The sequence below is a fragment of the Manis pentadactyla genome, chromosome 9, assembly GCF_030020395.1.
Source record: "Manis pentadactyla isolate mManPen7 chromosome 9, mManPen7.hap1, whole genome shotgun sequence".
Lineage (NCBI taxonomy): Eukaryota > Metazoa > Chordata > Mammalia > Pholidota > Manidae > Manis > Manis pentadactyla.
In genome coordinates, this window is record NC_080027.1 from 11,147,119 (window position 1) to 11,161,388 (window position 14,270).

At 57.2% G+C, this 14,270-nt stretch overlaps 1 protein-coding gene across 1 annotated transcript; it reads left to right on the forward strand.

Moving 5' to 3' along the window:
• The first annotated feature begins 9,007 nt into the window (after window positions 1-9,007).
• LOC118933165 (interferon-induced transmembrane protein 3-like) lies at window positions 9,008-10,087 on the forward strand. The gene is made up of 2 exons (XM_036927170.2): window positions 9,008-9,318; window positions 9,801-10,087. The coding sequence occupies exons 1-2, from the start codon at window positions 9,070-9,072 to the stop codon at window positions 9,990-9,992; spliced, it is 441 nt and encodes a 146-aa protein (XP_036783065.2). The 5' UTR covers window positions 9,008-9,069; the 3' UTR covers window positions 9,993-10,087.
• The last annotated feature ends 4,183 nt before the right edge of the window (window positions 10,088-14,270 follow it).

The following is a 14,270-nucleotide window of genomic DNA, read 5'->3' on the forward strand; positions in this document are numbered from 1 at the left end:
GAGACAAGGGGGTCGTCTGCGTCTGTCCCATTGTCAGTATAACAATAATTAGACACGTAAAAGACACAAAAAACAAAGACACACACAAATTAGACACACAGCGGCCGCGTTTAGTTCTCCTCAGAGTCTCAAACAGAAACCGAAAGGAATCAGAGGGTTGATACTCTCGGCGCCCAAAAACCAACCCTATCTCATCAGGTTCACTTTGCCGGAAAAACAGACGGGAGGCTACCAGGCGTCCCTGGCCCCCCAACCTCCCCGAGGCGTCCCCCAGGGCTGCAGCCTGCGGTGCTCCTAGTACGTCTACCGACCGCAGTCGCGACCCCTCACGGGACCGGGACGGCTGCCAGACAACGGGTACCCTTTCAGAATTCTGACCGGTCTCACCGAAAAACAGAAAACAGAATACAGACAACCCAAGGCGCCACTAATCTTACCTCTTCCTCCAAGAGCGACTTCGGGAGTGAAGCGGGGTGAGCGCAGATCCCGGACGAGCCCCCAAATGTTGGATTTTTCCCAGAGGAGAGCGCCACCCTAAATCACTCACAGAAGGCGTCTCTTGATGCAATAAGCAAGAGGAATTTATTCAGGAACCAGCTAGCTGGGGGCCAAGTGTCAGCCCGACGCAGCGGGTCTCAACAAGGACCCCGAGCACTCAAAACCAAGGGTTTATATAGCATTTTCAAAACACTTAACTCTTAGTAATTTTCCACAGCTGCACATTATCTTTGCAAGACATACATCCTGGGGTTAAGCGAGAGCAAGGTAAGACCACTCCTCAATTGTTAGGGAGGTTCTGCACGATAAGCTTGGTATGTAGGATTAACTGACCAAGGTTAGCTGACCGAAGGCCACAGCTGCCCCCATCCCGGTGTTCATGATTAACTTGTTTTCCAAGGCCTTACCCAGTTCCAGTTTTTTTTTCTTTTAAGTCACAACTTCAGAAAACTGCTTCTAGGCCCTTAAGATGACTACTCTCGTGCTAACTTATTCTCATTCTTACAGTTCCCACCCCAGGTCCCACCGTGAAAGGGACGTCATGTCGGCCTGAGATGGCCCAGGTGGGAGTTTGTCCCACAGACACTGGCAAGGGCAGCCGCCCACTCGGGCCTGCTGGCGCCCCACCCCGCCCCTCACTGACCTCACCCCAGAGCAGGCACCAGGGCAGGTGGCGTCCCGCCCCTGCCCTCTGACAGCCCGAGCACGCACGTGGGAGTAGCACGGCTCCCGGGTCAGGGAGGGTCTGGCAGGAAAGCAGAGCCACACGAGATACTTCAACAGGGAGGGCTGAACATAGGAATGGGGTACAGGTGACGCCGCTGTGGGGCACCCAGAGGTGGCAGCTGCAGGAAGCAGCCGACGGCCTGTGAGGGGAGGCCAGGCAAGGGGCCGAAAGGGTCAGAAGCTGGGAATCCAGAGGAGGCCCCAGAGCCAGAGGCCCAACCTCCGGGAGGTGTGGGAGCCACTGGGGGCACCTGCAGGCTGGGCTGGGAGCCCTGACCCAGCTGGGCCGCTAGGGTCAAGGTGGCAGCTCCTGACGGCACAATCCAGGAGGAGGCCTGGGACAACTGAGGTGTGAGTGTCAGTAAAATTGTAATATTTCCAGAAACTCTCACCTGGTCTTAGTGCATCTCCGTACCAACAGGTGTTTCCAAGGAGTGGAAAGAAATAATCCATCTCCCTATCAATAGGTAATTACAAGGGCCAGTGAGGGCATATCTAGACTGGAGAGGTCAGGTGGGGGCCTCTTCTTCTGCAGCCAGGTCGCAAGAGATGTGGGAGAGCAGATGTGGATGGCTGCTTGCATTTACATTTACATGTAAAACGGATTTCTCCCACTTTATTTCTCCTTTTGACTGATTTCAGTTTCACAGGTATTTTACCTGGGATTTTACCCTTGGAGTTACATCTGGCAGTAGTCAGCAGGACCTCTGAACCCAAAATCTGTCCACATGCATGTGACCCTTGGGCCGGCTGCCTCTGGAGATGGTGGGGAGACACCCAGAACCCCCACCATGAATGGTGGGGAGGCTCCAGTGGCTGCAGCGGTAGAGGGTGCAGCTTCAACCGGGAGCCCCCTATCTGTGGAGCTTCCAACTGGGGAGCCCCTAGTGGGGAATTGGTCTAGGGTAAGACACCTCCTAGAGGAGTGGAGACTTCCCCAGAATGGGGGAAGGGTGGAGACACCGGAAACTGAGGCCCTGAGGGCCGTGTAGGAGCCAGGGTCATGGGATGTCTATTTACCGAGATAGTGGAAAGTGTTATCAAGGAGAGAGAAGGACCGGCAGGTGAGAGACACCCTTCGGCAGGAGAAGGACACCCTTCAGCGTCACCTGGAGGAGCTGGCCGATGACCTACGGGGTGCCCTTAAGAAAGAGACACAGTTATTGAGAAGATGGTTGCGCTCCTGGAAGGTAAGTTAGCAGCGAGCTTGGAGACATCAGGAAAATCCACAATGCAGGAAGCTGTGGGGAAGGGGGAGGAAAGAGGGGTGCCTTCAGCTCTGCAGATGGTAGAGGAGATGTTGGGGGCCGATCTGTTTGCCCGAGGCCACTGCCTGAGGCACCAGCCTCTCCGCTATTAAAGGCCCGCCCAGTTGTAATTTAAAAAATTAAAATGCAACAACCCTGGACTCCTCAGGGGGAGGAGCCGCCCCCTCCCCAGGTTGTGGAGCCCTCCATGCTCCGCCCCTGAACCCAGGATGAGCTGGTGGACATGAGTGACTGATTTCGGCAGAAGCCATCAGAACCTCTGCCTATTTGGCTTTTGCATCTCTGGAATATGGGGGTGGAAAATGTTATTTCAGGTTCTGAAAGGAGTAGACTGGCTTCCCTGATGACTCACCCTTCCCTCTGGCAGTGATTGCAAAGTGCCCATCACATCTCAGGGAATCAGTGCTTCTAGATTGGCTGACAGCAGCCATCAGAACAGTTTGGCCTAATCAGGGTGATTTACCATACTTTGGCACGTGTTACGGAAGATAGGCGTGAAAAATATCATCTATGATATGGACCCCCATGGCCCTGATGAGGAGGTGGTCACCATAGGAATGAGAAATCTGGTGCTGCATACAGCTCCCCCATCTCTCTGTGGGTCCCTAGTGACTATTCTTGCCCCCCACATAGGGCACCCCATAAGTTAGGCTGCTTGTACTTCAGCAGATCTGGAGGAGGTTGAAATAATAAGGGCATGGAGGGAAGTGCAGGCTACGACTGAAAGGAGAGGTGCAAAAGGCCCCATGAAGGTCTCAAGGACCCAGATGTGGGTTGATTTGATAAAGGCCAGGGTAGTGAAAGAAAAACTCGATGGGCAGCCCGATAGGATCTTGTTAGAACTGTGGCACCAATTAAAGCCAGAGCAGCAGTTCCAGCCACTGAGGTCCAGGACACGTAAGACAGAAGCAAAGCCCCATGTCTGGCCTGTGTCCCTGCCAGACTTCCTGGGGGGCAGTACTCAGGTTCCACCTGCGCTCTCACCCCCACAGGATGATGACTGGGCATCATGGTTCAACTGAGGGGGGGTCAAGATCCCCACCTTGAGGGACATGATGGGGACCAGAGGCCACATGTCAAATTAGCAATTCATTGGTCCCCTGTGAATGTACATGTCCTGGCGCTGGTGGACAGGGGAACTGAATGTTCTCTGGTTTACGGCAAACCTGAGTGTTTTCCTGGGGTTCCTGCTGTGATAGATAGCAGTCGGGGGGAAAGCAATTAGAGTGAAGAAAGCCCAAACCCCACTGGGGATAGGGCATTTACTCCCAAAGGAGTATACCGTGTACATTTCTCCCATCCTGGAATATATTCTGGGGGTCGATATCCTGCAGGGCCTGTGGTTACAGATCAGTGCAGGGGAGTTCAGAGTGAGGGTACATGTGGTAAAGGCAGTTCTGAGGGGACTTGAGAAGCACCCACCTGTAGCTCTGCCTGTACCTCGGCGGGTGACAAATACTAATCAGTATAAGTTGCCTGGGGGGAGTGCAAGGAAACTGGAGAAACCCTACAGGAGTTGGAGATGGTGGGCATCATAAAGCCCACTCATAGTCCTTTTAGTTCCCCAGTGTGACCAGTGAGAGTGCCAGACGGCTCCTGGCATGTGACTGTAGACTACAGGGAAGTGAATAAAGTCACACCCCCTTTGCATGCTGCTGTCCCCTCTATAGCAGACATTCTGGACACACTTAGCCATGAACTGGGGACGTATCATTATGTAGTAGACCTTGCTAATGCGTTCTTCTCTATTGACATGGCACAGGAAAGCCAGGAGCAGTTTGCCTTCACGTGGGAAGGATGGCAGTGGACATGCACTGTCCTTCCACAGGAATATCTCCACAGTCCCACCATCTGTCATGGGCTTGTAGCCCAGGACTTGGCCACATGGAGGAAACCACAAACAGTGCAGTTGTATCACCACATTGATGATATTATGTTCACATCTGATTCTCTTTCAGATTTAGAAGAGGCAGTTCCTAGACTGTTGCAACATCTACAGGAAAAAGGATAGGCTGTGAATAGCCCCAAGGTTCAGGGACCTGGTTTGTCTGTGAAATTCTTGGGGGTTGTCTGGTGAGGAAAACTAAAGTTATTCCTGAAGCAGCCATAGATGAGGTCCAGGCTTTCCCTACCCCTACCACTGTGGCAGTATGACAAGAGTTTTTGGGTCTTTTGGGCTACAGGAGAGTGTTTATCCCACACTTGGCACAAATTCTGAAGCCCTTATACCAGTTGGTATGAGAAGGCATCAGGTGGGCCTGGGATGAGACACGTGCAGCTGCTTTCACTGCTGCCAGCGGGCAGTCAAGGCCATACAGGCCTTGAATGTAATGGACTCATCAAGGCCCTGTGAGCTAGATGTTCATGTAACTGAAGACTGTTGTGGATGCAGTCTTTGGCAGCGGCTTGAATGGACATGCCAACCTACTGGATTCTGGTCACAACTATGGAAAGGAGCAGAGGTCCGGTACACCTTGAAAGAAAAACAATTGGCTGCTATGTACCATGCCTTGCTGACTACGGAGCCCATTGCTGGAACAGCTCCGACCAAGGTAATAACCACCTATCTCATCACAGGGTGCATGCAAGACAGGACCTAAAGGCCACGGAGTGGCTTGGCACAGACGCCTACACTGGCCAAATTGGGAGCACGTTTACAGCAGCACAGTGCCCTCTCTACTAGCTCCTTAAGTGGAGAACTCCAATGCTTATTGGGGCCAGTGACCTATACCAATGGAAAGCAGGAAGAACTTGCTTTTGAGCCATTGGTAGCCAAGAGTCCTTATCTGGAGGGAAAAGCCCTATACCTGAAGATGCTTGGTATGCAGACAGCTCCAGTCATGGGTAGCCCATGAAGTGGAGGGCTGTGGCTTTCCATCCTAAGACTGAGACAATATGGAGGGAGGATGGAGAGGGGAAGAGCAGCCAGTGGGTTGAGGTGCAGACAGTATGGCTCGTAATCACCCAGGAGCCCTCCCCCATAGTTGTCTGCACTGACAGCTGGGCCGTCTATCAGGGCTTGACCCTGTGGCTACTGACATGGTACCATGCCAACTGGATGGTTCGTCACTGGCCCCTTAGGAGATGAGAGCGGTGGCAAGTCCTATGAGCCTCTGGTCAGACTATTATGTGACTGGCCATTTGCCTTTGGCATCCCCAGGGAATGATGTAGCAGACACACTGGCCAAGGTACACTTTCTAGAAAGAAAGGCTGCCTCTGATGTGGCCCAATGGCTACATCAGCGTTTGTTGCACGCGGGGCAAAAGACAACGTGGACTGTATCCCGTAGGTGGGGCTTGCCATTGACCTTTGAAGAAGTCAGCCAAGCCCAGAAGGAGTGCCTGTGTGCTCTAAGAGGGACTTACACCAAGTCCCATAGCAACATGGGACAATAGTAAGGGAGCCGATACCCCTTGTCAGGTAGCAGATAGGCTTTACTGGGCCTCTGCCCATATCAGAAGGATATCGGTATGCCATGACTTGTGTGGACACAACTACTGGACTGTTTGTAGGTCTCTTTTCCTGCATGTCATGCAGATCAGCAACCACCCAGAGGGGTCTGGAGCATCTCCTTGCAGCCCATGGCCGGCCCCAGGTGACTGAGAGCGATCAAGGCACCCACTTTACTGGACATGCATTACAAGAATGGGTGCAGCAATTAGGAATAAAGTGGAAGTTTCATGTACCATATAATCCTACTGGGGCAGGCATGATAGAGAGGTACAATGGTTTGTTGAAATCTGGCCTGAAGTCGGACACCAATAGTCTATGGGGTTGGTCAGTCGCCTGTGGACAGTGCTGTGGCATTTGAATAATAAGCCCCATAAAGGAGCCTTGAGCCCTGTGGATATGCTCACACACCTTGCTGCCTCTCCTGTATGACTGTATGTGCAAACCAAAGAGGAGTTATTAAAGCCAGGATGCGGCCAGCAGAGCAACATCCTGCTGCCAGCGCTACTGCATTAAACCCTGAAGACACTGTTGAATGGATGTGGCCCTGGACATTTTGACACACTGGGGAAAAGGCCAGGAAGCTGGCCTCCGGTGTGTTCCTGGAGTAAAAGCAGAGTGGCCCCCAAAGATCACAGGAGTGTACCCAAAACATCCTGGAGGTAAGAGCATCTTATGGGGAAGTTTCGTTTTATCTTATGGCCAGTGCATGTGCCTCCCTTAGCCCTATCTACTGACCCATCTGTAACTCCCACAGGGAGGGGGTATAAGTCTGGTGTACTAGACCAGAACGAGATCCCGTTTCTGCCATTGTCCTGTCACAGGACCACTCTTGCGTGAATCCTACCTGATGGACAAGATTTGCCTACCCTAGTGTCATTAAAATATGTATCCTATTTTCCTTAAGGTTATTTTCTTCTACAGTCCCTGTGGCCTGGACGCGCCCCCTGGCGGCAGCTTCAGTGTGATGATTGCTCTGAACTCCTTACCTCTTCAGCTACTGACGATGGAGTGGGCGGGCTATGGACTAAAGGACTTTCAACCTAGCTAAATCCTCTAGTTTGAGGATTATTATGACTTTATTGTTGTTACTATTGTATGTTATTAGTCTTGTTACAATACTCCAGTTTTCTCACACAGGGGCCATTGTGGAAGATGGAGAATGAATAGATTGTAAGGTGAGATTTCTGGAGGGGTGGGTTGTGGGTAAAATAGCAGTATTTCCAGAATCTCTCACCTGGCCTTAGTGTATCCCACATCAATAGGTGATTACAAGGGCCAGTGAGGGCATATCTGGACTTTAGAGGTTGGGTGGGGTCTTCTTCAGCCACCAGATCGCGAGAGACACGGGAGAGCAGAAGCAGACTGCTTGTAAGAGAACCACTTTATTTCTCCTTTGACTGATTTTGGTTTCAACATTATTTTGCCCTGGGATTTTCCCCCCAGAGTTACAGTGGGCCATAGGGAGATGGGGGGCTCCCTCTGGGGCATGGGTGTGGAGTCTGTAGGGGTCCTGGTAGGAACCCTGCTCAGGGACAGTGAGCCTGCAGCAAGCTGGTGCTGGGTGAAGAAGGGAATATAGGGTAAGCCCTGACAGTTGGGTTTTCTCTTTTAGGTAATGCCAGAACCTGACTAGGTTATGATTGGGAGGCACCCATTTCAGAGGGGCATATCCACAATAAACTCATCTCCCATCATGTTAATTAAGAGACAGGTGCCTTCCCACACTGAGGTTGCTTCCTTTTAGAGATCTTGGTTGATTTCCATAACCAACTACATGGGCCACCTATCTTTTCCCACTTTAAATTCCCATGCTTTTGTTTACTGCTGATGGGAATGTAAATTAGTTCAGCCATTGTGGAAAGCAATATGGAGGTTACTCAAAAAACTAAAAATAGAAATGTCATTTGACCCAGGAATTTACCTAAAGAAAACAAGATCCCAGATTCAAAAAGACATGCACCCCTATGTTTATCACAGCACTATTTACAATAGCCAAGATACGGACTCAACCTAAGTGTCCATCAGTAGATGAATGGATAAAGAAGATGTGGTACATATACACAATGGAATATATGCAGTCATAAGAAGAAAACAAATCCTGCCATTTGCAACAACATGGATGGAGCTAGAGGGTATTATGCTCAGTGAAATAAGCCAGGCAGAGACAGACAAGAACCAAATGATTTCCCCCATTTGTTGAGTATAACAAGGAAGCAAAACTGAAAGAACAAAACAGCAGCAGACTCACAGACTCCAAGAAAGAATTAGTGGTTACCAAAAGGGAGGGGGTGGGGAAGGATGTTGGGGAGGGAGGGAGAAGGGGATTATGATTGGCACACATGGTGGGTGTGTGGGTCACAGGGAAGACAGTGTAGCACAGAGAAGACAAGTAGAGACTGCGGCATCTTACTGTGCTGATGAACAGTGACTGCAATGGGGTATGGGGGGGACTGGATAATATGGGTGAATGTAGTAACCACAATGTTTTTCATGTGAAACCTTCATTAGTGTATATCAATGATACCTTAATAAAAATAAATTCCCATGCTTGTGTTTTAAACTCATCACTAAAAATAAACCCTCAAGCCCTGCCCCCCTACCCCAATGAAGCAGAGTCCCCAGGGTGCATTAACACCATGTGCTCTTTCCATCCTTGAGCTTGCTGTCTGCCGCATGCTGCTTAATTTTCCGATCTTGTAATTATTTATTCAAAATAACCTGACGGTTTTACTGAAGGGTTTCTTTCACATAGTAAGAACCAGGAGTGGTGGTGCAACCACGACATTGGGTACTGTGTGCTGAGATGGAGAGAACTCAAATCAGAGCCTGGAGAGCCCCAGGCTGGATGCAAGTACCAGAGCCACCCACAGCCTTAAGGAGGAGGTGGGTCCGCAGAGTAAACGCCGACTTGACTGCCTGGACGCGAAGCCCTCGCTCCTCCCGCCCTCCCCTGCTGCGCCTAGTGTAACTTGACACCCAGTCCTCTGTTACGCCTCCGGGAACCCTCAGTATTCACAAATTTTGAAAACACCAGGAAACAGAAACTAAACAAATCGAAACTACTGGGGAAGAGAGGGCTGAGACCGCCCCAGCAATCGGACCTCAACGCTCAGTGCCCGCGCCATGAACCGCAGCTCCCAGCCGCTCTTCAGCGGCGCGCACACCGACGTCCCCCCGACCTACGAGATGTTCAAGGAGGAGCACGAGGTGGCCGTGCTGGGGGCGCCCCAGACGGCGGCCCCCGTGACGACCACCGTGATCAACATCCGCAGCGAGACCTCTGTGCCCGACCACATCGTCTGGTCCCTGTTCAACACGCTCTTCCTGAACGTCTGCTGCCTGGGCTTCGTGGCGTTCGCCTACTCCGTGAAGGTGGGTGGCGCGGGGGGTCCCCGGAGGGCACCTGGGGTTGGGGGGCCCGTGCGTGTGCAGGTCACAGTGCGGCTGCGGGGGGCACGTGGCGAAGGTCGTGGCCGGCCTTTGTCCCCGGGACTCCAAGGAGACCCCCCCCTGACCGCTACCAGAAGTCACACCCCTCGGACTCGGGCTGTGGCCCCAGGAGCTCTCGGAAGAACAGACGAGCCCACGGGGAGCTTTCTCTCCCTGTGGGTGGGAGGCCAGCCACGGGGTCAAGCAAGGGAAGAGGGCGCTGCGGCCTCCTGCAGAGGCTGAGGTTGGAGGAAGGAGACGGGTCCCGACCGGCCAGGCCCCAGGGCAGGCGGACGGGTGGTGTGCCTTGTGGGGAGAAGGCCAGGTGGGGGTGCCTTGGCGGGGACCCCGGAGGAGGAGCCAGGGCCCAGCACGTGGCTCCCACCTGGACCCTCTCCTGACCGCCCTGCCGTCTCCTCCCCCAGTCCAGGGACCGGAAGATGGTGGGCGACGTGACGGGGGCGCAGAGCTATGCGTCCACCGCCAAGTGCCTCAACATCTGGGCCCTGATCTTGGGCCTCCTTCTGACCATCGTGTTCATCATTATTTGCGCCACTGGCTCAGTGATGATTTTCCAGGCCGTTTCAGAGTCCGCGAAGAGTTATGGAGGCCACTAGCTTCTGCCATGGCCTGAGGCTGTCACCCGTTTTCCAGCGGTTTATACGCACATTTGTCTACAAGTAAATGTTTTCAATAAAGAACTTGTATGGGAGGCTCATGTGTTTTCAGCTGGGGAGGAGGCCCTGCTGAAACCCCAGCCTGCCCCCGAGACAGAGCCCACTGCTTGCTGCTCTTAGGGGCCCGGGCATGTCCTCGGGCCTCATGCATCTGGCCTCAAGCTGGGGACAAGATAGGGACAGCCGTTTTGGGGCGGGACCTCCCTCCTTCCCAGAGGCCTGAGCCCCGACCCAAGATGGTCTGTTCGGGAAGGCTGGCCGCAGGGTCCACAACACTTTAGGGCCTGAGACCGCCGTCGGCTCGGGAGGGCTCCAGGGGACCTGACGGGGACGCCACAGAGCGCCTCTGCGGAGACAGCCCCACGGGTCCCCGCCCCGGTAGCTCGGTTCTCGGGCTCTGCCAAGGCTCCCGGGGCTGCGGTGCCTACAGCCTCCCCAGTACACAGGGACACGGCTGTGGATCCCCCACACCCCGTCCTGCCCCCAAACAGCAGGGCCCTAACCCTAGGAAGTGTCCGCCGGCCAAGGGTCCCCAGGGTGGGCCTTGGAAGCGCACGATTGCGCCCCACGCGCGGGGTCCCCCGAGTGCGACACAACGCGACCCCGCCCCGAGCCGGGGAGACGCGGGCACATACTCGGGCGGGGAGAGGGTGCTACAGGGCCCAGAGGCGGCGGCCGGACGGGGAACGGAGTCCCGTCCCCTCCAGGGCACGTCTGCCCCCCAGCCCCGGCCACTAGTGACCACCCTGCGACGGGAGGACGCGCCGTGCCACGGCTCCGTGGGAAGATTCCAGAACCACAGACCCGCTCGTCTGCCGGACCGAGACCGCCCCACGTCGGACAGGCCCCGCCCCTCGCCCCTTCGCACAAGCCGGGCCCCGCCCATCCCTCCGTCACCCAGCCGGGTCCCCAGCCCTGGACACGCCCCGGGCCGGCCCCGCCCCCCTCAACTCTACCTCCCGCCAGCCTCCCTCCACCCCTTCCTCCAGGGCCGCCGCCTCCTTGCTACCTGCCCCGGACGACGCGGGACCGCTGGACGTCCCCCTGGGACGCGAGCTCGCGGCGGCGCCGTGCCCCGCTAACCCGAGCCCCGCGAGGAGCACGCGGGCCCTGCAGCCCGGCCTGCACGTGCGCCCGCGCCGCGCCTCGAGCCTCGCCGCCTCGGAGTGCACCCCAGCTCCCTGCCTGCTGCGCCGGGGGCCGCCCCGGCAGGACCCTCGTCGCGCGGACCGCAGGGCACGTGGGCGGACGCCCGTGCTGACCGCCCTCGCTGCCAGCTGCCCGGCGGGGAGCCTGGGAACTGGGTCTGCGTGCCCGCCGCCCCCCGCCCTGGAGCCAGTCCCTTCAGACCCGAAGGGCGAGTCCGCCCGCTTCCCCTCTCCCAGGACCCGCCTCGCGGGGACCCCTTGTGCCCACACTGGGGTCTCGGAAGCGGGGTGCTCTGCTGCGCGTCATTGCCCTCCGCAGCGGCCCCCGCGGCCGGCGATGGGCCACGGAGTCGGGACCTCCGGGGTTGACAAGCGTGAGGGGCTGTGGGTGGCCCACCCCTGTGGGTCCCTCCCGGGACTGAGCGAACACCTGTGGCCTTGAGACCCCAGGCGACCACCTGCGATCCTCAGGGCCCCAGGGCGCTTGGATCCCCAACACCCGACGCGTACGTGCAGCAGGGTTGCCAACTGCACTCAGGCAGGCTCTCTAAGGTGACCGCCCAGCACCTGGTGCCACGCGCAGGGCATGGTGAGTCAGTCCACAGGGCCAGAGACAGGGCTGCCTGCAGTGGGTGGAGGACCGCTCCGCAGGTGTAGCCAGCGCTCTGGCGAAGCCCACACCCCAGGCCCCAGGGGCCCCAGGGACCGGGGACCTTCCCGGGGCACTGTGCAGCTGCTGACCCGGCCGAGGGGGCAGGGTTGGGATGGGACGAATTGGTCTTCCTTTGCAGGTCCGATTATTGGCTTCTGCCGCCAGCCCGGAGCTGCACTCCGTCCCTCCCTCGAGCCACTGCCGGCCACCCCCAGGAACAAGGACCGCGCCTCGTGCGCTGGAGGGGGCGGCGATGGCTGGATGGCGCAGGAGGGGCTGGGAGAGCCCGGGTTCCATCAGCGGTGCCCAGATAGAAACCCATGGCCTTCCCAGAGGGCCTGAGCTGCTCAGCTTACCCAGCCCGGCTGCCCCCAGCCGGCAGGGACCGGGAGATGTATCCTCGGGGCGCAGGTGACCGGATACAGCACGTTCTGGGATCACGACCCAGACCTTGGGGAGCAGGGACCCCCCCCACAGTTAGCACCCTGGCACCGCAGTGGGCAAGGGGGTGGGCTCGGTCTCAGCGACAGGCTGGAGGCTCTCAGCAGTGCCCCTCCGCAGTGGATGGCAGCAGGTCACACAGGGGCTGTTTACTGAATCCTCTGAAGTGTGCAGGCCCTGCGTGCAGGTTTGGGCAAGATGGCAGGCCCCCAGCCCCTGGAGGCGCGGCTGGCGGTGGATGCAGGAAGTGGGGTATCGCCTGCAGCCCGCAGCTGCTAGTGGCCCCTGCCCTCCTGCATAAACTTTGAAATCGCAGCCTAGGCTGCCAGGCAGGCAAGCCCCAGGAAACGACGACTCCAGCGGCCGCAAGTAGGCATGGCTCTGGGCCCCGATGACGTCACCCTGCATCCTGCATCCCTGCACCGGGAGGGGTGGTGGGAAGACACGGTGAGGGGCCACCGAAGCGGGGGTGGGTGGGAAGCCCGGAGCAATGACTGGGGTCCTCCCTGGTGGTCCCTGCAGCAGCCCCCGCCCTCCTGGTTCCCTGGAGCCTGAGCAGGACAGGGCCCACTCCTCCCGCGCCCCCTGGGCCTCCATCTACTTCCTCAGAGACACTCAGCCGCTCTGGAAGCCTGGGGGCTCACCATTCCCCTCTCTGGCACCTTCACTGGCAACTCACCCCACCCGGGGTCAGTGTCCTTTGAGTACCTTTCCCTTCTCCTTCATGAGTCTTGAGGTCTGGACGCACAGCGTGAAGGATGCAGTCTCTCATCTGGACTGTGAAGGGGGACCTGGGGACTGGAGGTGCAGGTGGACCCCGCCATCCCCTGCACACCCCGCTGCAATCTCCCCGGACGATCCTGCTGCCACACACGGCCCCACCGCCCAGCCCCTGCATACACACACGCACACCGGCTCCCCAGCCCCAGGTGCCCTCTGGGCATGTGGACAGGGTCACAGGCCCCTCGGGGAACTCCCCCACACCACCCACCTTCACAGAGTAGGTGCATGCCACGCAGCCCAGGCAGCAGACGTTCTGGACGGTTGTGTGGAACAGGGACCAGATGATGTGGTTGGGCACAGAGGTCTCAGGCTGGATGTGATCATGGTGGTCATCCCGGGGGCTGTGCTCTGGGGCTTCCCCAGCACGGCCACCTTGTTCTGCCTGATCATCTCTGCTTTTGGGGGTGCAGGTGTCGTCCCAAGGGAGGAAGGGCTGAGGAGAGGGGCTCCTGATACGGAGGCCTGAGCAGCTGAGGCCCAGATGCTGGGCCGCGCCCAGGGGATGTCCCTCTCTGGGGAGTTCTGAGTTCTCTGAAAGTTTCTGCTTCCTGGTGTTTTGTGAGTTGGAAATTGGCTGGCACTCAGAAGGTGGACAAAGGGCTGCGAGTCAGTTACACTAGGGGAGGTGTGCGGAGGGCTGCAGGCGAGGGGCGCTCCTGTCCAGACTCAAGGCAGCCTTGCCTCTGCGGACCCCTCCTCCTGTAGGGGTGTGGGCGGCCCTGGGCACTACTCCCCAGCCTCAGCGCCAGCCTGCTGCAGGCTCACTGTCCCCGTGCAGGGTCCCTCCCAGGTGCCCTTACAGACCCCACACCCAGCCCCAGAGGGGGCCCCCATCTCCCTATAGCCCACACCTCAGTTGTCCCAGGCCTCCTCCTGGATTGTGCCGTCAGGAGCTGCCACCTTGACCCTAGCGGCCCAGCTGGGTCAGGGCTCCCAGCCCAGCCTGCAGGTGCCCCCAGTGGCTCCTACACCACCCGGAGGTTGGGCCTCTGGCTCTGGGGCCTCCTCTGGATTCCCAGCTTCTGACCCTTTCGGCCCCTTGCCTGGCCTCCCCTCACAGGCCGTCGGCTGCTTCCTGCAGCTGCCACCTCTGGGTGCCCCACAGCGGCGTCACCTGTACCCCATTCCTATGTTCAGCCCTCCCTGTTGAAGTATCTGGTGTGGCTCTGCTTTCCTGCCAGACCCTCCCTGACC

Coding starts and splice junctions, on each gene's coding strand:
- LOC118933165 (XM_036927170.2), top strand. CDS start 9,070: ATGAACCGCAGCTCCCAGCCGCTCTTCAGCGGCGCGCACACCGACGTC. Junction 9,319..9,800: donor CGTTCGCCTACTCCGTGAAG/GTGGGTGGCGCG, acceptor CTCCTCCCCCAG/TCCAGGGACCGGAAGATGGT.